This window comes from Anneissia japonica, unplaced genomic scaffold, assembly GCF_011630105.1.
Source record: "Anneissia japonica isolate Jap-2015-1 unplaced genomic scaffold, ASM1163010v1 scaffold287896_len759773_cov187, whole genome shotgun sequence".
Lineage (NCBI taxonomy): Eukaryota > Metazoa > Echinodermata > Crinoidea > Comatulida > Comatulidae > Anneissia > Anneissia japonica.
This window is the reverse complement of record NW_022739421.1, coordinates 590,237-615,924: the sequence shown is the minus strand read 5'-3', so window position 1 is coordinate 615,924 and position 25,688 is coordinate 590,237. Positions and strand designations below refer to the sequence as shown.

Sequence of the window (25,688 nt, the reverse complement as noted above, 5' to 3'; positions counted from 1 at the left end):
AAGAGAAGAGTTTTTGCTTGGCTTGATTACACATTATCAAACAGACAGTGGCAGAGCCCCAACCTCAGATAGGAGAACAATATATATATATCTGAGCATATTTGCACTCAGGGAGATGCAGAAAGATGCAGAAAGTTGTACAATACACAAGTCCACATTTCAAGCGCCCTGAGCATCTTACATTAGATGGGTTTGTGTGCTATATAAAACTACACTATTAATATTAAGTACATTATACTCACCCTAGACTGTTCTAAAGCATTTATTCTTCGATATAACTGAGCATTTCTGTCATGTACATTAAAAAGTGCATCATTATGCATCTTGCGCAACAGTTCCAATGCAAAATTTGAAACGCTGTATTTACGGAAGTCCCACTTCTCAAGAATACGGCCTGGAATGACGGCGGTTGAGTTGTTATGGCAACAATGGCAGAAGTATTTGCCGAGGTAGTGACAGTAACGTAATCGTTTCTGGTAACCAACTTCCACTTTCATTCCACAACCTGCACAACGCTGGTTCTGCTTCATCATCACAACTTTCCTCCTAATGGAAGACAAAAAAAAATTATAAACATTCAAGATATGAGGTGGAGATGATAAACCAGGGGACAATTTAGGTTGGGTGTGGGGGGGGGGGGGGGGGGAGGTGACATATGGGTTTTGCCACTGCCGTTTTTAATTTTTTAACATAAAAAAAATACAAAATGGCATACAAATATTTAATGTTATAATATTTCATAACAGCACTGAACACAAATCATACCATTATTGGATACTAATTTATATTTATAATTATATTACATCTTAACCTATATAAAATCTCTGTGAGGGCTGATGTTCCTATAATCAATGTAATATCTAAAGTAAAATGCAAGTTGACACTGCTTATGCTGACATCTAAGTTCAAGTTGATTCCTTGACAAGATTCACAGCACACTCCATTTATGCAATCATATTTATCAAATGGAACTTCTCAAATTGTAACAAGGCTGTAATCAAGTTGATTCCTTGACAAGATTCACAGCACACTCCATTTATGCAATCATATTTATCAAATGGAACTTCTCAAATTGTAACATGGCTGTAATCAACTCATTTGCATAAAATACAAATAACAGCTTGCTACTCAAATGTGGAGGGGAGGAGGGGTGTAAACTACAAAAATAGTTCAGTGGCATGTCAAGCACTTAGGAAACTCAGAAACAACAAATGAACCACTTTGAGTTCGCATCTTTCCTATCTTACATGTACTGTATCACTATAAAAAGTCGAAGACAGTTTTTGAAGATAGCTTACTTTTGAGTCTGATGTACATTAAATACTATCTGAGCCCTAGGTGGCGCCCAATCTAAGTTGCCTCGTATACGTGTCTGTAAAAACGTAGTAAAACATAAGAAATAATTACCTTAACAAATATTAAGAGAGAAGTGTCATACAAATATATAAAACATAAAAAGTGTTTCTAATGCATGACTGTATCGATTATGCTTTAGTCCATATATAGGCGTATGGGATGTGTGGTGTGGTGGGGGATTTTAGGGAGGGGTGGGTATGTGTGGTGAGGGTGTGTGTGGGAGAGGGGGTGCAAGGGGTATTTTATGTAGTACTGTACTCTATCCTTTGAGTCAAAGCTTGGTATTTCCATAAAAGCATAACAGAAGTAGCATACTAACATGAAGAGGCCCTGACATCAGACATAAACAATACATTTACAGGTAGAGGCCCTGACATCAGACATAAACAATACATTATAGGTCTTACAAATTGATCATCATTATCATTCTTAAAATATTTAAAGATATTGTAACTAAAGAAAGAAATTAAGTGAGTATAATTTAGACAAAAACTGCTCAAATTGTAGAAGCCTATCATTTGTAAGACAGAAAAAAATTAATTATTGTGATGATGGTGATGATGTCAATGAAGATATGTTATGATGATAAAGATGATATGATGATAATGATAATGATGATGAAGATGATGATGATTAATTGACAATGATGATGATATTAATTGATAATGTAATGATTGCAACTTGTAAAGATGAGTTAAGTAAAAGAAAATAACAGTATGATAATTATTGAAGACAATTAACAATCAAAAAGAAATAAAGCAATATTATTGTATAAAATGTTTAATGTTCTTACATTTTTACCAGTAAGGGATGAGGTGTTGATATTGTCAGCCTGGTCGGGGGATATTGGCACAGATTTGGGGAGTGGAAGAAGCTGCAACATAAAGAAATAAAAAAAACATCACAATAATCAGAACCAAAATGTGAGTGATAAAGAAATGTATCAAACAACTACAGTAGAACCCCTTTCAAAAATTTGCCCTAAACAGGTGTTGGCCTTAGTGTTAAAATACATACTTTCCCTCGCTTTGTGGCTGGAAAAGCGTCTCCTTTTGTTGTGTTACAAAGGAGAGGTTCTACTGTAATTCAGTTTAACTATACACTCTCTGTGTTAAAATATGTAAAAAAGAAAAAAAAGGTTGAATTGTTCTTTAAAAAATGATTACCTATCAATTTCCTGCTTATATTTTTACTGTTAATATTAAAAATCAAAAGCCTTACACACAAATATAGCAACAGTATTACTGTTGTATCTTAACTGCAGAGAAAATATTTTCTCATTCCAAATTTTCAATTGAAAATTACTTAAATATATAAAGGAAGCAGTTCTAAGGATTATTAGCACAACACTGAGGGTACACCATTATTGTCTGAATAGAAACATGCACAAAAATATTCTTGAGATAGTTGTATGTTTACAAATTCAATCACAAAGATGGATTTTCCGGATGTTCACATTTTGACAGGCATCATAATCATTATCATCTTATCAATACTACTGTACATAGTGCGAAGTGGACATACTGCTTGTGGGGCATCGTGCTCCGTCACCATCCATGCAAGGTCTGAAGCGGCAGGAAGATGCTTCTCAGAAAACTTTTGAAGCAGAGAGAGGGCGACAGCTTCTGCCGTTACGGACGGAACAGCAGGCACTAACCGCGTTGCAGCTACGACACCCCTACGTACATCAGCATCTGGAATATAAGCAAGTGAAACAAACAATTGAATATGTAAATAAGACATGAACTAAAGGTCACCAGTCTTTATCATCAAGATATATTTGTGAAGGATAATTCAATTTCCTTATTCCTGTCTTAACAACCTTCAAAAAATAAAAGAAATGAGATATAATACATAATTCACAATTATTAACATGATATATTAATAATAATGAGGAATTTAGACAGCAATTTTATGCCCAAATAAAATAGCTCACTGACATTTTGGATGTTGGGTCAAAGCTAGTGTATCAATTAAATAAACATAATCTCAAATAAATGCTGTATACACTCCCTATATTGAGCTAAAATAATAAATATACTGGTATATTTAACATTTGAATCAAAACCTTGGTACATTATTTCTAAACTTGGTACATTTAAAAATTAGATCACGTAACAATTATGCTAAAATTGCATGACAACACGCATGCAGAAAACAAAGCACATTTGTAATTATGTGAACTGGCTGGCCAGTCCACAAAGTTTTAGCAGGAATGATTTGTGAATGTAATAATCTAATACAAAACATCATATGTTTGTTGTTTATTACAGGTAATGTGAAAAAGATGCCATGTGGTGGCGCTCTCCATATTCAATAATCTCAAAGGTTATAAATAGGAATTAAACTTTATAACTGCAATAAAAAGTGTGGTTTGCTGTTCTGGAAGAAACTTCCATATTTTGAAATTTGCGAAAACAGTCGAAAGAGGAAACTCGTGTACCTGTCATGGAAATTTTCTCATCCCAAAGTATTTTCCAGCCACTTCATCAGACATGTAATTATGATGGTTTATGTCTGTGTAAACATGTTTTGGTAAATGGGCAACAAAAAATATATAGTTTAGGAAGCCACAGTGTTAACAGATGCATGCATAACCTAATATTTTAATAGATTCTTAAATTGGTTGGTAATAAGGCAGAAGGATTTTCTATAAATTAAATCAATAAAAAAAAAAAACTGATACATTCAAATGATTTATTCAATGGGTTTAGTAAATTTTTGAGGTGATTTCTATATTTCACAATTAGACAGGAACTACATTGTTATCACTTTCATAATACAGTATAAATATTTCTGATCCTTATTTTAATACCACGGATTTGTATGTTCAATACACATATATGGGATTGTTATTGGCCCTAAAATGACTGAAAAAGAATGGAAATTTGTGAATACAGTGTCCAAATATATAAAAAAAACATAATTCATAGCTTCCATATGTATTATGCGCGTGAAAATGCTCACACGGAACAAAATGCTCAAAATGGCCTGAAACATGCTCTAATTTAGTCAAAAAGTGATTTTGAGCATTTTGGAATTTTAACGCACGTGTATGGGCACGCTATGACGTGCGTGCAGACGTTGATGAGTACAAAAAGTTGACCCTCCATTTAAAGTATACTTGTGTCAAGTTTCATTGAAAAATGCCTCTTGGTAAGGAATTTATGATCAATCATAACATTTCAAAAAATGGCACGTATATGACGTCACGCAACTGTGACGTCACACATAAAGTCACCTGCAAAACTTCAGATGTAGATTTATCTGCTAGCCAAATAACAAGGATAGAACCTGTGCCATTTTTTAGAATAGCCCCGAACAAAAAAATGGGAGAAAGAATAAAAAAGGAAAAGTAAATAAATTAATAAATAAATTTTAAAAATCTTAAGAACAATAGGTGATGCGCTGTAGCAGCGATCACCTAAACCTGACTATGACACATAAATTATGAATACCAATTGATTCATACCCGAGTACAGAGATGCCATCGATCCTGACAGTCCAGTTGTTGCCATGGATACCATATTGCTACTTTTGTCAGTCAGTTCATCTTCTGATGAGGCACAGCTACTTTCAAAATGTTCTAAAATAATAAATAATATAAAAGTGAATACATTTATATTTTTTTTATTTTTTTTTTATCCTTTAAACTTTATGTTGTTGCAAATAGAGTTCAATAAATTGGCATTCACAAACCAGCTAGTGCACCATCTCAATCTACAGTAGCTACTCATTCATCACTTTTAATGGTTAAAAATACAAATATACATAAGTCACAGTTAATAATTAAAATATACATGTAACCAAATAATAATTTGTAGATATTGCTACCTAAATTATTAAAATTAATCAAAGGAGCAAAAACATTACAAGTGTATAACCCATTACATTTTTTTAGAATGCATTACATTTTTGTAGAACCCATTACATTTTTGTAGAACGCATTACATTTCTGTAAAGCACATTCATTATTGTAGAACCCATTACAATTTTGTAGAATGCATTACATTTTGTAGAACGCATTACATATTTGTAGAACCCATTCATTTCTGTAGAACCCATTACATTTTTGTAGAATGCATTACATTTCTGTAGAACCCATTCTTTTCTGTAGAACCCATTACATTTTTGTAGAACTCATTACATTTCTGTAGAACACATTCATTTTTGTAGAACCCATTACATATTAGTAGAACGCATTACATTTTTGTAAAACCCATTACATTTTTGTAGAAAGCATTACATATTTGTAAAACCCATTACATTTTTGTAGAAAGCATTATATTTTTGTAGAACCCATTCATTTTTGTAGAACGCATTACATTTTTGCAGAACCCTTTACATTTTTGTAGAACGCATTACATTTTTGTAGAACCCATTCATTTTTGTAGAACCCATTACATTTTTGTAGAACCCATTCATTTTTGTAGATCCCTTTACATTTTTGTAAAACCCATTACATTTTTGTAGAACCCTTTAAATTTTTGTACAACCCATTACATTTTTGTAGAACCCTTTAAACGTTTGTACAACCCATTCATTTTTGTAGAACCCATTACATTTTTGTAGAACCCATTACATTTTGTAGAACCCATTACATTTTGTAGAACTCATTCATTTTTATTTACATATTGTAATGCACTATCACTGTGAGGTGCCAGTGGACATCACATTGTTCCAAATATAAACAGAGAATTCTATCCACACACTTTTGCCTGTTGTCATACATAATTATTATATGGTGCCAGATAACTCATTTTCCTCAAGTCATAGGAAGTATTGTATATCATACAGTTAAAAAAAGCAGATCAATACGAATCCAACTGCATGCAAATTACTATCAATTTGTGGTTATGGTATTTAATCTGGTTACAATGAATACATCTAATATAAGCATTATGATGTCATACCAAACCCACATAAGGGCATTATGACATCTTACACCTTTATGGAAGTGGTTACGACATACCACACATGGCCAAACCAAAGTTACACTTTTATAAACCTTGTAGTGTAGACAGATCTTTAGTCTGTCAGACAAAAGAATGTGTCTTCAGACTTGTAAGCTTGTTTCAGACAAAACTAATCAAGCAACAGTGGCGTATCTAGGGATGCGCGGGGGTGCATGCCCCCCAAAAATTACTCATGTGCCCCTCTCCCAGTCACACCCCCCCCCCACAGAAATCACGGTCAAGTAGTTAAAAATCACCTAAAATCACCTTATTTTTACGAATTAGCGCCCGATCAACTGATCATCGAGCGCCGTGTGCCCCCCCCCCCACTTCATTTTGGCGCCCCCATCAGCACCCCCATTTCAAGACTTCTAGTTTTTCACAACTTGCACTGTCAAGCAAGTCGTGTCATGTTAGATCAGCAGAAGACCACAAAGAAAATTTTGAGAGGTGTCGTGAAAAAATGAGTCTGATGTACACTAGTTTGATATATTCAAGTGTTTTAAGGCAGATTTTGTAAAGCTCCTTTTCAGAATTGATAGGAAAAACAACACAAAATTTATCAGTGGTTTATATTCAGACACAATTTTCTCTAAAGTACGTTTTCAGACATTCTGAATTTGAAAATGATTTTACTTCAGTTGTACTCATGCTAGGAACCTGATTCAAAGAACAAAGTAAAGCTTATAATCATCTACCTAAATACTGTATATCAATAATCAATTTTCATTTTTTTGCACAAGACTCATTTTGTCACAACAGCTCACATTTATCCACTGAATGGGCAGTGGTGATGATCCTCATCAAATTTAGTGCTTGAGAAATATTGTTCACTGTTGGGTCTAAAAAATTGCGTGTAATATATTATTTACCTGTTTAACGAAAGAAAATCACAAAAAATAAATATACAGTACATACCTGAATCATCCAAGCTCTCTGCTGGAGAATTTTCTCCACTACTTGATGTTGTAGTAGCTGTAAAAAATTTTTTTTTAATTTTACATTTGCAAAACAGTAAAATGGAAAGAAAAAAATATTTAAAATATTATCATTAATATAAAAAATTTTAATCTTCATTTTTCATCATTCAAAATCTGTTCACTTGCATCAAGGTATTAAAAAATTTCAAATTCAAAGAGACTTACTAAAATATTGAAATGAAAGAGCAACTAAACATACAAAATTTATAATAGATATTGTTATCATACTTAGAAAATTAACAAACAAAGCAATTTATCATTATTAGACTGAAATCAAAACATTTGGCACGTACAGTATACATTGAAGTAGAACATTAAAAAACTTTATTTAGGAAGCATTATTAAATTATTACCAATTGATTAGTGTGTATACGAATATTGTGACAAAAGCTAAAAGGCATTAACAACTAACTTTCAGTTTTGCTTTCACCATCACTAAGAAGATACTTGGGTCGCACGTTTTGTGAATGACGTTCTTTGCGCCTTATTCGGATGCGTTGTTTTAGTTCCTGAATCTCCTCATCAGATCCATCGGACTCATGGTCACTGCCGTTACCTGTTAATGATCTGCACTTTATTTGCTCCACTGCAGCAATAATAGCCTCTGATATACAGAAATGAGCATTTTCCTGCAAAGACATTTTAATTTTACACAATATATTATCAAACAAACAAGATGCAAGAAACATGTTCCAGGGCATTCAAAAAGATATGAAAGATTTTTAATTAATTTTTCTTGCAGCAAAATAAGACATACAAATTTAAAAAAATATATTTTAAATTTATAAACATTCATGTAACGACAGAATGCTAGAGGTAATTACACTGTCAGAGACACTGCCTAAAAAGTCACTGTTTTAGTAAACTTTTTAGTCAATTTTTTTCCTTTTTTTGAGAATTTATTTATTTATTTCCATCTTATTTAGAAATGAATGACCATTCCAGCTCAAAGCCAAATAGCCAGTGAGTTGATCAACAAACATTAAACCATAGAACTTTCGTTAATAGAATTCTGAACTTTATTTTACTTTTTCTTTAAACTTTAAAGTGTTTACAAGCAGTTTTATGTCTGAAACTAAATTTTATTTCTATTTAGAATGTTATTGTAAATTGTTAAAATCCTCTGATTAAATATGATTAGGCAGTTTTCTGTTTTTGTTAGCGTTGTGTTCCTGAACAGTGAGTAAACACTTTCATCCACTAACTGCTGTTTTATACATTTTTAATGTACCTAATACCAAACTAAACAAAAGTGATACCAAAGACACATGTGCTTATGTTACTCTGGAGATGAATCAATCATAGCCAATGTGCCACATCCTCAATTCCCTACGGATTATTCGTAGTCATGTAGCCAATTAAGCAGCAGACCAATTTCTTTGCAAATAATTTTGATCCTATTTTGATGTAAGTTTTACATCATTTAGATCCTATTGTACCTAGTACCACACCATAAAAAAAAACAAAGTGATGTGCATCAAACTTAAACGCACAGTCACTGGAAACCCAAAGTCATACAACAAATTACAACATTTTATACTATATTTATACTATATTATTGAGAAGCAGATCACTCGAACAAGCTGTGCGCACGCAGTGCTATGCAAATGAGCCAACAACAAAGCTGCCACAGCGAGTGAAGAAAGTTTGCGCAATGCCTTTGAAGTCTAATGTGTTCCCCGCTACCAAATGCTCAGCAGGTTTAGTTTTACCAAAAAAAAATTTAACATGGCGAAACGGAGAGCTTCTTTTCTCAGTGAGCACTACTTACAGTCGAACACTATGCCTGCGCAATCATTTCCACTTTGAAGCTAATATATTTATCTTTCATGAAATACCAAACATATTAATATTTGTAAAAAAGAGAGTTTTGAATTTAATGAAACATTTACATGAGCTTTAAAAGTACGGTATATTTCAACTTAAATTTCCATAAATTGGATAAAACTCGATATTAATTAACAGATATTAATTAAGGAATGATTGATAATTTTAATAAACTAAGTCATTTTTGTGTGAATGAGTGTGTGAACTGAAATACACACATAATAACATGCTAAAAGTCTGAAAAAAATAAATTAGGGGAAAATTGTTAATTTTAAAGATATTTACTGTAATGAGTTAAAATCAAATGTTTTATCGATCAACTGCCATGTTGAAGCGTATAAAAGCATGTTGTTGCCAAGTTGTTGCTAACAAAAAAATATTAATAATAAGATAAAACACCCATGAGGGATCCAAACATTGGTTTGTCACGTCAAAGGGATCTGTTGCCGAGTGATCTCCTCCTCAATAATACCTTTATGCCATAAGTATATTGACTTTTAAATCCACAACGCAGATTTTTTTTCTTATTCTAAAGGTCAGCTGATAATCAGGGGCCCTCCTATGTAAATGAAATAATGAGATGCTTTATAAACTCATTACAAGGCATTTGAAAGTGGAGTTACTTTTTAGCCATGAGAAATTTCAAATTCTGCGAAAACAGAATAGAGTTTTATCATGTTTAATTCTACTTTTGACAATTATAATTAATAATAAATAAAATACTGTATATCAATAGCATTTTAATACTATACACTTCCCCCACCCCCAACACACAATTCCTTCAGTTGAAATGTATGTTTAAGATGTACCTGACTTGCTAAATTTAAATAATATCTAGCTTTCAATTAAAAATAATCTAACAATAGAATTTCTTTACCAATTAAAAGATGTATAAATAATGAATACAATTCCTTTTTCCATGCTTTTAAATTGTGTAATGTAAGAATTTTCATAGGAGAAGTCTGTAAAAAAAATTAATTGTTTTGCTATACAGGTATCTTTTGAAAGTTGCTAACTTCATTTGATCTCTTTAAGTGACAATTTGTTTGATAGTTTTCGAGCTTTTACTATGACATCTTTAATTCAAAGTTACGTTTAAAAAAAATGAGCGGTGCTACAGTACTGTACAATATGCTTTTGAAGCAGTTCTAATTGCAAACTCACCCTGTCTAATTCAGGACACTTTTTGAAATCTTTTGAAGACAAGAAACTGAGCAGTGACTGGCCTTCAACTGGGCGTGGGAAGTAGCAGTCCGTAACAGGAGATACACTGAATGAACCTAGTAGCAGAAGATAGGATGAGTCAAAAGTATATAAATTAATAGTAATATGGAATTAAATGCCAATTTACTCAACAATTAAATACATATATGACTTAAGTGCTATCCATTGGCAACTGATAAAAGATATTGGTGCCACAGATCCCGTTCCTATGGCAAGATATTGCACAAAAAAAAAATCTTGACAATCATGTGTCTTGTTGATGAGAGCAGCGCACAGAAGGCTAAAATCACTACGTTATTTGTGATTGTACTATTTTTACAATCATCAAGAGGTAAAAATTTTGGGGTGATTTTCTGTTTTTGTTGGTGGGCGAAGGAATGGTAGAAATTGACGGTATGGTCTATTACCGACATCGGCAGTGGCAACGGCGACGACAACAGCAGCAGCGGTGACAACGTTGATGTTCTAATGAGATGAGTACTAATCCAAGTGTATTGATTTTCTTTCAAATTCAAAATTGTTAAATTAATGATAAGAGATTAAATACAAAATATATTACATCAATTAATCTAAAATATGCTCCATTTAAAATGGCCATCTTCCTCTGAATGTTTCAACACTGCTTCTAAAAATTACAGTTATGAACATATGGTATATAACCTAAGAACAAACCAAAAGATTATCTTTGATGTCAACAATAAAAGAATTTACTAGTAAAAAAAAAAATTATACTAGTAGCACCTTGTTTCTAAAAAATCATTAGTATTAATTTATAAAGTTAAAGCTAATTAGCATTCAAATACACGGTCTAATCAGATAATAACAACAATTTATACTAACTTTAATCTAATAATCGACAGGGCATGAACTAGATCACAAATTTAATACCAAATCACGATTTGATTTCTAAATTGTTTGTAACACAGCACTTCCTACTCTACAGATAAAAAATTACTGAGGGCAAATAAAATTGTTTGTTTTAGAGAAAGTGAGTATGCCTATGAAATATTTCTCTTGAAAAACCATCCCAAAATTACACAAATATATATTTATGTTATTATTAGCAAATAGGGAATGTTAGAGTACACACGATGAAACTATGCTTGCCTTCAAACATCCTAAGGGCCTCGGAATGTTATCAAAGATACAAAGACTTCCTATTAACCACCTTAAAAGTTTATTTAATAGATTAGATTACACCATCAATTATGAGTCATACAAATTGAATGTCAATTGTTCTAAAACTGCTGGTAAATAATACAATACTCTAATGATTGCTCTGCTTTTTATTTAGATAACTAGGACATTTTTAAGTTTTTCTTCCTTTTTATTTCATAAAAGTTATGATCAACAGGAAACTTGGCATTTCCAACTTTTCCCCCACACCTTTCACTGCCACTAGTTATGCACTTATCAACAAATTTAACTACACTACTTTAAACAATTTATCGTAATCTCAAAAGCTCCGATGAGGGCAGTATAGTAGAGGCAGTGGAGTATCTTGTATCTAACGGCCGCCCATACAAAAAAGATAATCAATCAAATTTATCAATCAGCAGAGTGTTTCCCAGAGTTCCTCATCTGAGCCATTTCTACACTAATTACAGTACTGTATGTTATACTGTATAGAGATCTTAAGTTCAGAGAGTTCATTCCAAAAGTCACTAGGGAGATTCTAAAATAAAAGTTTCTAACTTTTAAAACATGCCATTGTAAGTTCAACCTTAAATTTATAGATCAATGATTAAGATCTAATTAAAGATAAAGATAAAGTTTGTTCTTGTTCACGCCTCTGTGGACCTACTGGTTTTACATTATACTAAATATTGAAGAGATGATTCACAAAATCACACTACCTCCAGAAAAAAATAAAAGGAGCCTGATAAATAGCCTTTGATAAAACAAGTATTGTTAACAGGTAAAATGGAAAGGCATCAAGGAAGTAAAGACTTTTTTGAATCATTTATTTGAAGAAAAAAAAAATGCGAACTTGCAAACAAGCACGTACGAGATGAGGTACTATAAAAACAAGAATCAAATTAAAGTTAATAAATCCTTCAGCCACTTCCACCATCCTGATTTCAAAGCACCCCCTACCCCTCCTCCATCCCGATGATAGTCAATCACCTTGACCAAAAATTAATCTCCCCTGATATAAGACATTATTTTTACAGTAAAATCGCATAAAAATACATTATTTTATTTTAATTGAAAATAGAATAACTAAATTTAACAATTTTAGAATTCCCAGTCAAAATGATCAGATCTGTGGTCTTCACCTTCATATGTGGAGCACTGGAGGGCTACGCACTGTCGAAACCGCTTCTTTTCCTTGCGTACACTACACTGGCAGTTGATACGCTTGATCTTGTGAAATTTAAATACGTGTGAAATACAGTTCAATTCTTCCATAGGTGCCTCCAATTTTCTGATATAAATTTATGACATCCACACAAAAATTGCACTGAAACTATACTGTCCCGGATAGGTGATTACTCAGAGTAAAATATTGAAATGATACAATTACTGAAGATTCACTAAAATCAGTTGCAATTTCTGGATGATCTGTAGTTTTACATAAACTGACATCGCTTGGATTATATCCTTTTTGGCAACATGTGTTTTAATTTGCCTGTAAATCCAATGATACAGTACCACTTCAAGATAATTGCTATTCAGAATTACAGTACTGTATTGAAAATTGGATGAAATCCCGAAATCATTCAAAAAGAGTGTTAGAAACTTTCTCTCAGATTCTTTACCGTTAGATTTTACTAAAACCAATCAAAGATAAAGTAGACGAAAGTAAATTTCCTTCAACAACACAAGTAGCATCTGATAGAAAACAATCATCTGGTCTCAATTTCAAACTGAATTGAACTTTTGATGCAAAAACCGTTTATATTTAGGGTACCTCTCTTGTAATAGTATTGGTCCTTTAATATAGTAATCACAATGTAGCACGACATCATCAGCACTCTATTGAAAATTTGTCACTGAATTTCCTGCTATCAGTTTCATCACGGAGGATATTGAGGGTTGTCTCAACAATAGTTCATTACAGAGAAAACTATACTTTGAGGGCGCTCTTTAGGGGATTCTCATCAGTCAAGATGTTCCTAGGAGATTATCATACAGTAAATAAAACAATGCAGTCAGAACTAGAGTACAATTAATACATACTACGTAACTGTACTGAAGTACATGCATTAAGAATAATAAGATGTAGAGGGCAGTGTTAAAATTCTAGCCAACTACCAATTCACTACAATACAAGTTTCTATATTTTCTGGATAACTTTTGGCTGGTTTTTATTGTAGTGATTTCTGAGGTAAAAATGTGTGTACAGTAATTAAGTGTTCTAATCTATGTCTCTTTAAAAAATAGTAAATGTTGAAGCAGTTTGACACAGCAGAAACTGTTTGGTTTCGCGGTTGGGTTTTCAATCCCATGCCTTGCATTTCGCTTGTGTCCTTGAGCAAGGCACTTTATCTGCATTGCTTCTCTCCATAGGTGGGTACGTGGTGGGGTTTACATATAGTAAATGTTGATATTCGTGGAGGTGGTTTGACACGGCAGGAACGGTTTGGTTCCCAACTTCGAGGTTGGGGTTTCAATCCCAGGCTGTGCATTTCACTTGTCCTTGAGCAAGGCACTTTATCTGCGTTGCTTACTCTCCACCCAGGAGAAAATGGGTACCTGGTGGGGTTGCCTGCTACTGCGCCAATATGACAGAAACACTTACAGTAAGTATGCCGACCCAATGACCAGGAAAAATGACAAGGAAAAGTGCTATACAAGCAACAAGTATTCATGACAGAATTTTTTTTTTTTAAATTCTATAATAATAATAATAAGCACAGATAATATTAGGTCTCTATGTACTCGGGACTAGATGTTGCACTTTTCAATAACTTTCTCCTCCCCTGAGGGTCACTTCATGTCCTCTACAGCCAGTAAACCGGCGCACTTTCATCTGTCCACGACAGGGGCCGATTGAACCAGTACAATGGGGTAACCCCCTACTCATCTCGCACATGAGCATTTGTATACACTAGGCCTTATCCGAGAATACTTGTTCCACCACCAGAACTATAGGAGCGAGCCAGCCGCGAACCTGTGGCGATATTGTTGACTATGATCACGGTGCCCCTGCCTTGACCGCTTGGCCATTTGTCTCGCTCAACTTGTACAACCTACTATATTAACTGTTTAAGAAATTTGTAAAATAATTCATTCTCTTAGCTACAGTATAAAGATTGTTCTTACCTTCTTCAAGTAAACTCTCAGTCCTATGTTCTACACTGCTAGGTAATGAAAAAACACTGCCATCTAATTCATCCTCCCCCATAACATCCAGGTTGGTAGACGACACACTATTCATTTTCTGCAAGGTTCGCCTCTTCTTCTTATGAGCCACCATTTGTGGTTTTACATCATCATCGTCACCAAAGAGCTGATTATTTTGAGGTGGTAAAGTAGACGACGAACTGAGGAGACTGCTCCGAGATGAGTTCCTTCTAACTAAATTAGTATCATTTCTCAACTTCAGTTTTTTTCCACAAAGACGGCAGTATGCCTTACCGCCACCGTGAACAAGAGCTGCCTCCATCTCGCTTCTCCATTCCGAATCAATTGCAGCATTTGTTTTACAATCACATATTCCCTTTTTCTTTGTCCGACCGTCGCTTTTTTTGTCATTGTCATTCATGAGTGGGGATTGTTCTAAACGTCCATCTAACTCCCCAGGCAAGAAACTCTGATTCAACAAAGGGTCAGTAGCAACGTGTGTAATCTGTGTCATTTTGTCGTTATTCCGAGAACTGCTACCTTGTAAAACAAATGTAAGGGCATCCTTTGCAGAAGTTCTCCTCTCACCAAGTGAGTCAGCACTGGGTGGGGATGGTAAGGCATGTTCACCTGAAGTGGTTAGAATACTCTCAGTTTTAGGAGAGGTGAAGTGTGGAGGAGTCATTTCACTACAAGATGGTTTACGTTGCATAATGGGCATGGTCTTGTAGAATGGGGCCCCTCCTGGTAAGGAGGCGCTCCGAGTATGACACAACTTTTGTTTCCGGAGCTGAGAAAGAAATAAAAGAAACCTTCATTAATTCTGATACTGAGAATTATTGTCCAATTAAATAAATTTCATATATTCTTATTCCCAATATTGATGTTAATAATGGTGATTAATATTAAATTATTTTTGTATGAGCAAGAATGTTGTAAAAACTATGAAGCATGTTCCATAACGTTAAAGATGTACTGCCCCTGCAAAAAAAAATCATAAAAATCATTTTTGAAATTTACTTGCCCATTTTGAAGTAACATAAAAATTTGAACATAAAAATTAGTGAATCTAAAAGATGCTTACCCATAAAAACCATCATTTTACAGCGAAAAAATAATAGAAACACTTCCAGTCACTGGAAGTGTTTTGTTATCTTTATTACAATTATCCAGTTAAAAAATCAGGGAACACATTTTTTTTTTTTTTAATTTAAATAATTTCTATGCTCAAGTTAATAATTTGTATGTTACTGCAAAATGAGCAAGTTAATTTAAAAATTATTTTTTATGATTTTGGCCATTTTCAAGCGACAGTACAGTACAGTACAGTACAGTACAGTACAGTACAGTACAGTACAGTACAGTACATCTTTAAGTTTTGAGCATTTAAGTAGAGTCACAGTTCCTCTAGTCAATGACTTGGAATGAAATTGGTTTGGTTGGAGAAGGTTGGACATTGTGCATTACAAAGATTAGTGCATCCACTGGCAGTTGCAGCACAAGGTGGACCAGGCAGGCCTTTAATAAATAAATACAAAATAAAGTTAAATCTGATTTTAATGTATTCTAAAAATTATGCTTATATTTCTTTATAGTGTTCTTTCAAGAAATATAAGCATAATTTTTAGAATACATTACTTGGTGAGGCATGGATCACAATTTGACTGGTTTATCTTGTGGTTGGCAATTTTTGTCAGAAAAAAATTTCATTAAAGTACTGTAGCCTCCCTGGACCATACCGGGACTTCAGCACCCAGCCTTGGTTCCTCGCTCCTTTCACAAAGTGCTCACCACTGCCAGGCCCTCCCATGACCAGGGATACTAATAATAATTCTGCAGATTTCTACATTACAGTATAATACCACTGGTATTTTCCATCATTTAGTGATCATGGTGCTTTCAACACACACGTCTCTCACTGTAACAATCCATATTTTCAATTAAAAAATGAATTTTACATATTTATATAATGATACAGTATACTGAACAATGTACAGAAATTGAATTATGTGTCTTCCCCGGGATCGCAATATTGTGAGCGGTTATAAAATGCACCCCTGTCCAGAGAAGTGGAGAATCAGGGTCCTAACATCATCATATTCATAAATACTTGTACAGTCGCTGTCATATAGCCAATTCTTTTAACATCCTCCTGGCCAGTGTTGGGAAAAAAAAAATCTTTACAGTTTCTTTGTCAAATTTGAAAAATGTTTATACCTGCTGACACCGCATTTGAAAGATAAAATGTGTGCATGTGATGAGCAGGGGTGGCGCCAGAGGGGGCTGGGGGGCTATAGCCCCCCGTCGGGAAGACGATAAATTTTGTCAGGGAGCAAACAAATAAAAAAATATTTACATGTAATATTTGTTTAGCCACCATATCGTTTGTGTTAACTTTTCATAACAACTTTTTTCTTAACATAACAACCACAATAACAATAATAAAAATTTGCCATAATTCATCAAATATCCGTGGCTTCCAGGAGGCTTTGCCCCCTGGACCCCCACCGGGCAAGGCAATTGTTAAAATAACAAATTATCATCATTAGTTCTATTACCATTGTTAAATCATTTATTAAGGGTACACTAATGATAAATAATAATAATAAAGAATACAGGATAGCCAGGTATGGATGAAGTAATTAAACTAATTGTAACCAAACACTAAAAATATCAGTACAATAATTTACACAATGATAATAATAATATGCAGATAACATTAAAACTGCCAATAGCAACAGAAACAAATCAGCACTAAAGAACAACTACAGTGTACAGTATATAAAAACAAATAATCAGTTTTAATGTGGTGTACAGTGTTCTCCCAATTAAAAAATTTTTTCTGGTAAATTTGTCCATATAGAGCCAGCTAAGCGCACACAACTTCAGATATTACCAATTTTAAGTGGATTTAAATGGCTTCAAAAAACAATAATACGTAATCATAGCTTAGGCCTGGAAAGGAATGATGTTTGCTTATTGAAAGAAGGGCAGCCTAGTCAACCTAGGCCTAATAATGTACTTTTTTATTCTACCAACACACAATTTTTACTGGTTGGTCAGTTATTTTTACTGGTAAAATTGACAGGTAAAACGGCTTCGGGAGAACACTGGTGTATTATGAATTAGTCCAAGACAAAAAGTATGGAAGATTCTGGAATCTCATTACAAATTATTAACTAGATAGTGAAAATACCAGCTTAAAAAAATCAATTCACTGGCATGCCCAACAAAGCACTTCAGAATATCAGGCTAAGGAAATACATCACGATTGGTACAGCAATATGGCACATTAAAATGTACAGTACATCTTTTTTATCTTCAATAGGATTTAAGGTATTATCTAGTAGTAACAGCAAAACATTTTGTACAGCATATGGGGAAATTACAGTAATAATATAATGATCAATGCTGACGATATGTCTAGAAATAAATATCGCAAGACATTAGTGAACAGTCTCATGATAATCACAGTCAAAATATCTTCACAAACCAACTATTATGTAATTACCCCCTTGAATTAAATACATTACCCTACCTTTGATTTCAACTTATATATTATTCACAAGCAATACTAAAATTAAAGATGATCACTGACACAACAAGGAACATGTTGATCGCTGAATGCTCTGTAAATGTGTATTTTGCGAAGATAATGAGCCAAGACTCAGTGAAGTGTGTTAGTCTCTAGTGCTCAGTAGACCATAGCAAGGCCTGGCTCATTCAGATTGCAGTGTTTAACAACCAGCATAAATACACAAAGATTATTGAATCTCCAGTTATGTTAATGTGACTACTATTTTGTTGTGTATTTAAAAAATGCATTCTTAATCTATATTTTGGGTAACAGGAAATAAGGGTATAAAAGGTCAAGGTCTTTTATGGTAACTATAGACTTATATAGCAAAGTACTATATTATAGTTATGTCAACCACAATGCCCAACCTGATAGTAACTTATTAATATTGTTAGGTATTTTAAGGCTGTATTTTGCTTGATTTTTAGTTTATCTCATTTTCTCATGTTTTGGTTGATCTAAATTAATTCTTTTTTTTCTATACAATATTCATACTACTCTCATTATTTGACTGCTTTATACTGACTGATCCATTTTTATCATTTGCTATCTGTTTCATTGTTTAATGGTTCTGAATTAATTATTTAATTTAGTAAAGAATGGTTTAATTTTGTATTTCATTTTGCATACAAAAGCAAAAAAAAAGTATCAATTAAAAAAAAATTGACAGCATTAAAATATTTGTTTTTCTTTTCACAAAGCTAAGGGGTCATTCACAATTATTAACATTTGCACAAGTGTACAAACAGTACTACTCTTTTTCAGGTACCCCTTCCCTCCCGTCTGAAAGGGTACAAAAAAATGTTGATTTTGCAAAACCATTCTCCATTTTTTTGTTAAGTCGACTAAGGCAATGTACTTGGTTGCTTAAAAATGAATATAATCAATATCCATGGTTAGATAATAATTTTACCATTATTTTACATATTGCATGTTATTTTGAATCAACACTTTTATGCATACAGAATGCAATAATGTACAAAATTTGCTATCCCCTCCCCCAAGCATACTGTTTGTACACTTGTGAAAATGTTGATAATGTTGAATGACCCCCAAAGACATCAAAGGAAAACAATGGTTTTTCCAAAATCTTAGGAAATACATAAATGTTGGGAATTGTACAGGACCTGTGTCCAGGAAATAACAAATGAAGTCCTGGCTGTGCTGAGCTATACAACCAAACAACTGAATTTCTTTATAATATGTAACTTATTAAAAGAGAATATTTTTTTTAATGAAACTCTTCCTGGTCATGGGCTGCAACTTCTTGTAAACATGTTTTATACTTTCATATAATCAGTAGAGTCATATACAATTTCATAAACTTAGAAAAATTCATACACTTTTATAATCCTTACATTCAAATTGCTCAGTATAAAATAATTTTTTTAAACAAAATTTTTGACTCTTGGTACTGTACTCACTACGATAGTGTTGCAATGTAAATTTTGTATTATACACTGATTGGCCATTCAGTTGGACTTTAATAAAACTATTGTCTATCACAAAAGCTAGTACCAGTTTTTGCTTTCAAATAAAATAACTATACTTATAACTGTTTACTTCAGGTATTTAAATATCCAATATTATAACCATGTTCACAGCACATACCCGGACAAAAAAACACCACAGACAGAAGAGACAGAAATCAGCGCCAATGTAACATCTAACTTACCAATAACGAGACAGATGGTAAAGTCTAGCAATGAGTATAGTAAACAAAAATATGAAGAATAGAAAGAATAAGAATAATACAGTATTCATAATGATAGTAGCAATAATGACAGCAGTAATAACAAAAATAAAATGTACTCCCAACTATGCTTTTGTACTAAGTTTCACTCACCAGCAAATAAATCTGCAGTAAAAACAAACCATGGCAAGAATTTGCAGCAGTGTGTGTAACTTTTTTTTTAAAGAGTATACTTAATCGAAAGTTTATGGACCTAGTTTTAGAATGTGGTACTTCTAAATAACTATTATAAAACTTATTTATACCTGTATTAAAGTTTAAATTTTTCAAATCCTTTCTTTTTATCATGATTTTAATCTGTGTAAAACAGGACCATATTGTAAAACAGTTAACAGTTAATCACTTTCTTTTTATGAGAGTATTTCTTAATCAAAAGTTTATGGACCTAATTATAGAATGTGGTACGTCTAAATAATTATTATAGAACTTGTTTATACCTTCACCTGTACTTAAGTTAAATTTTTCAAATCTTATCTTTTTATCATTATTTTAATCTGTACAACAGGAAAATATTGTAAAACAGTTAATCACTCATTATGTTATCCATATAAAGATGCTGTTAAATAAATTAATTAAAAAAAATTATATGTTCCATCAATGACAATCATCTACACAATTGATTATATTATGCCTGATGTAAACAATACACTCTTGTATTATAAAAATATTATACAAAAATATGTTACTTGAAGAAAAAAGAATCAACATGCAGTAGACCTATTTTTTGCAGGCTATTCATTGAAATTAATAATAATACCGTAAATGCTTAAGAGCCGCTTCCGAATAAATGGCGCTCTCAAATGTGCCACACCAAACCTGATTTTTTTTCGCTAAGCACCGCTCTCTCTCAAATAGTGTACGCAGCGCTTAAGCGAGAGTATATATTTTTCTGTGTGTAAAGAAACACTTTAAGAAACAGGGTAACAGGTTTTAAATACAATGTATAGTGTTAATATGAACAATGCAATGAAGACACAAGCATTTCTTTATAAACGTTTATTTACGATTATATATTACCTATGATAGGTTTACTGAATTACGGGAACACGTGGGATAGGTAACATGGGAACGGGAATGGAAAGCGTCACCCCAATATGTTTTTATAAGCGCCGCTCTCTTATAAGCGCCGCTCTCTTATAAGCGCCACTCTCGAATAAGCGCCGCACTGAAGCCTCCGAACATTTTATAAGCGACGCGGCGCTTATTCGAGCATTTACAGTATGTACCGTTATGTTTAATCCTAGTTTGCAGTAAACATACTTTTTGTATTATATAAAGAAAAAAACAACAAAACCAATTATTATTATTATTAGGTTTAATTATTTTAAATGTTATTTATTGTAATTAGTAGGCCTACAGTAGATACTCCTAGTTTATAGTTTGCATATATTGCACAAAACTGAATAAAATACATATTTTTTTTAAAAATGAATACTAATAATTAAGTCCAATTTTTTATGTTATCTAATGTAATTTCAATTATCATCCATCATAATTATTGTAATCTATCGACTGCAGCTGAGCTATAAATCTACAAGGATGTAAACAAACATGAAACTTTATTTTTAAAAAATCAAATATGTTTCAGATTCATACCATCAATTTCATAATTTCTGTTGATGAAGACAATATAACAAAATAAAATATCAAAAAATAGAGATTTTACTTACCAGAGATGGATCAATATCAGCTAACACAGATATATCGTTACGCTCCACTGCTTGCAAACAAAGGTAAAGGGCCAAGAAATGTGGAGGACTTCGGATAAAAGCACTGTCTAAAAAAATTAATTAATAAAATCATAGTGGTCAGGTTTGTCATGCAACGTGTTGAGTTCATAAAATTTAATATATGAAAAACAATACTGCTTATATTAAAGAGAGACCATTCATTAGATTTCATATAAACAAACAAAACTCTTATTGAAACTTGCTGGTTAAGGGTCAGCTGTCTGTCATTGACTGGTTCATTTTAATATATTTCTCTTTGGGTGAGGGTGAGGGAAATGAAGATGGGATTGAGAGGGGAGAGAAGATTTCTGTGGGTTTTACATTGTAATTTAATGTACTAAATTACTTCAGCCAAATTATATTTTATATTGATAACATCATTTCTATCCTTCACCTAAACCCCAAGTTTTGGATTTTTTCCATCATAAACTATTTTTCAAAGTTACTTTCACTTTCATATTTAAAGTTCTTGTTTCTTATTGATATTTTTACTTCTATTTCCTCATTTAAAATGGGTCAAGTATCCTATTTGGAGTGGTTTCCAAACTCTTTGCCATCGCAGCTTCGCAGATCCCCCGGGAGATGTCAAAAGTCTTCACAAACCTCCACCCCCACCAACCATGAAAAGTATTACTAATTGTCAACATTCCAACATTAAGACCATAGATAGAAGATGATTTGCCACAAAAGTACAACACTAAACAGTGGCGGATCCTGGAATTTAAAATTAGTAAGTGAATTTTACAGAGAGGGTCAATACCACCTAGCGTACCTCTTGGCTGAGGTACGAAATCTTTATGTCAACGGCTCTTTGGATATGACACTGTCAGACACTAGAATTTAAATGTTCTGTAAATTTCTTTTATTCCCTCATTTTTTTTTTTTTAACTTAGGCCCCTCCCCCTCCTTATTTTTTAATTTATTTAATAACCAGTTAAAAGCAATACAAGACAAAAACATACAAGACGTTCATTAAAAGAGGATTGTCAGAATTGCAAGCCCTATTAAGTACCTATCCTATACCAAACATCTTTACCTAAAATCATACATAAGCAACCAACACAAAAGATTCAAAAGATCAGTAATAAAAAATCGGGATTAAAATATTTGGCCAATTGAAACAATTTACAATGAACAAAGTATATGCCTAAGAAATATGCCTAAGATGTTTATTACACTGTTGTTAAGGGCAAGGAAAAAATTAGCATTATGAAAAATAGGTCTAAAAATAGCGGATTCTAAAATTACTATTTACACAAGCTAATTGACTATGGTGGAATCCATATTCAGCTTAAAAAAGGCGAGGATGCAAGGGAAAATGTAGAAATAGAGGATGCCTTCATGTCTACACTAGATTCTATCACATCATTGTGAAAAATGCAACACATTATAATGCAGCCAGTTAAGTATCGCATTGAAAACAAGATATACAGTACATCTATTTGTGAAGAAGAAGATAGATTTTTCATTCACATATTCCAAGGTGGCAGTAGAGACCTCATTACAAATGATGGAACCCTACCAGGGAACAGTGGTCCAATTTGGAGTGGGAATGACCTCATTGTTAATGATAGAACATTACCAAGGACCAGTGGTCCGACTTGGCATGGGAATGACCTCATAGTATATGATGGAACCCTACGAGGGACCAGTGGAGTGGGAATGATCTGATTGCAAATGATGCAACTCTCAAATGTGTTGGATCAGTATTATTAGATCTGACTTCATTATGTGATTGCTGTATTCCCAAACCTGCAGAGCAGGAAATATTAAATTCAAATCAAGAACAAGGTCAAGAATATAGTTTGGTTTTCGTTCCAATTCCTATTGTCTCCATGTTGATAACAATAACAAACCAAAAGGAAGTATATACTAAGTTCATGTAATCAGTCTGGTTTAATATTTTTTTTTAAGTGCATTTAGCCTAGCAGGAGACAAAAACACATTTTAGAAAAACTAGTTACATGTCACCAGAGCTGGTAACTTAATGAAAATGGTCCTGGGTTCAATTCCTATCCATGATTTTTTCTCACAACAAAAAAATTCCACTCTCTATTATTTTAGTTTATGTAGAGCATCTTTCCTGTGTATTGGATTGCGATTTATTATTAAGACAGTGATAATTATTATTGTAATGTTCAAATCTATGTATATGTTTTTTTTTTTTAAAGCATTGTCGTTTTTCCTTTTGTCGTTCTTCCCTTGTGTTCGTTCCGTCGTGTTTTGTTTTGTCTTTGATTATGAAACAAATTACTTTTTATTTTTCTCTGGTGGAGCCAGCCGTAAAGCCATTTGGGCTTATTTGACTTCTCCAGACACAATTACATTCGATTTTGCTTGCATCTTTATTATTTTTGTCTTGTTACCACCTTTATGCATTGTGTGAATAAATATGAATCTGAATGAATCTGAATTGTAATCATTGGCCCATATGTCTAAATGAATAACTAATAATAAAATTTAATAATGAAATCATCTTCAGTTGATAATGTGTTTTTCCTTTATATTAAACATTATCAACAATAATGACATACAGCCTGGCCATTTAAAAAAAATTTCCGTTACAGTAAATCATTGGCTCAATATGGCAAATTTACTATAGGTCAAAGTTTTGAGGGGGTTTGCCAGCTACAACACTCATAAAACAGGTAAAGACTAAATCTAGCAGCCACGAGGAACATTGTTTAAATATTCATTGGAATAATTATTTTGTCATCAGCAAATTATGAATGACAGTGGATCTATTCAAAACGCTTCTGCGGTCGGCCTCACACCAAGTATTTTGGAGCAGATTTATTGTAGTTTCAGTTTTATTACATCACTTTATTTGTGTACACAGTCAATGTAGGCTTGGGTACAGTTTTCAGGAGGGGAAGGGGGGGGAGGGTTTATTATTATTATTATTATTATTATTTATTCATTAATTATGACGCATTTTTTAACAAATTCTCATTTTTTATATTTAGTTCTATATAAATAAAACTTTTGGTAATATTTGTATATTAAAGTTGATTAAAGTAAAATGATGACCATACATCGATCTCCATGGTTTTCGTTTGTTCCTTTCTATTCACAATTCTTTACATTATAGTGTGGGGTCTAATATTTTACAAATGTCTGCATAAGAACCTCTGCCAGCCCTCGCAGAATCTGGATTTTGTAAAAAAAAAAAAACAAAAAAAAAACACCTTAGCTTAGTAGCAGCTTCTGTTTCTACAAACGCAGACCAAGCTAATGTTTACTATAATAGGCCTATTAGAATACAATACAGAAATATTTGGTTTTGCTACAGCAAAAAATACAGTACAAGAACTTGCTACATCATATTACATTGAATAATAAAAATAAATTCAAAATTTGCAAGAGTCCATGAGATATCACAGACTCCAGTGAACATTTATTGACACTCCATAACCTAGGCCCTACAACACGCTGACATATCGAGTACATCTTACCCACGCTGAAACAGGGTTCGCAAGCTGGACTACACACAATTCTACTTGTTTCAACGCTCGCTGGGATTCGCTAGACACGACTCACACCGCCATCACGCTTCCCGGATCTGGTAATTGATTATTCATGATATTTAAATATATTGTTCCTCGTGGCTGCTAGATTTAGTCTTTACCCATAAAACACACCTAAGCAGTGTAGCAAGGACAGGGAAATGACCTGACATAAAAGCATCCTAACATTCATAACACTTCAGGTAATGGTAATGGTTGGAGACTTATATAGCGCAAAGTACATGGTCTCTATGCGCAAAACAAGGAAAAACAAGAAAAAACAAAGCTATCCTAGGCAACACAGAAAGTAAAAGTCAGAAGAGACAGACTATTGCAAAAGAGGCAACACCATTGCGATCGTTTTCCTGCAATTTTAGACCACTGGCAATTAAGCAGCAGTTGGCAAGATCACAACATTTCAAGACAAATACATCCTGAATCTGAATCTGATTTATATTACAATCACTTGTTCAAAGATTGAGTGATAAAT

The 25,688-nt window shown here is 33.0% G+C and overlaps 1 protein-coding gene across 1 annotated transcript in view; it reads right to left on the bottom strand.

Annotated features, from left to right (window-relative positions):
- LOC117117895 (run domain Beclin-1-interacting and cysteine-rich domain-containing protein-like) overlaps nt 1-25,688 on the bottom strand; it is a 33,528-nt gene that overhangs the window by 2,369 nt on the left and 5,471 nt on the right. The window contains exons 4-13 of the mRNA XM_033262372.1: nt 21,633-21,739; nt 14,612-15,422; nt 10,283-10,398; nt 7,704-7,920; nt 7,230-7,286; nt 4,829-4,942; nt 2,881-3,050; nt 2,150-2,230; nt 1,299-1,372; nt 243-546 (exon numbers count right to left, since the gene is read on the bottom strand). Of these exons, the coding sequence (XP_033118263.1) occupies nt 243-546; nt 1,299-1,372; nt 2,150-2,230; nt 2,881-3,050; nt 4,829-4,942; nt 7,230-7,286; nt 7,704-7,920; nt 10,283-10,398; nt 14,612-15,422; nt 21,633-21,739 (2,051 nt within the window). The remainder of the gene's footprint in view (nt 1-242; nt 547-1,298; nt 1,373-2,149; nt 2,231-2,880; nt 3,051-4,828; nt 4,943-7,229; nt 7,287-7,703; nt 7,921-10,282; nt 10,399-14,611; nt 15,423-21,632; nt 21,740-25,688) is intronic.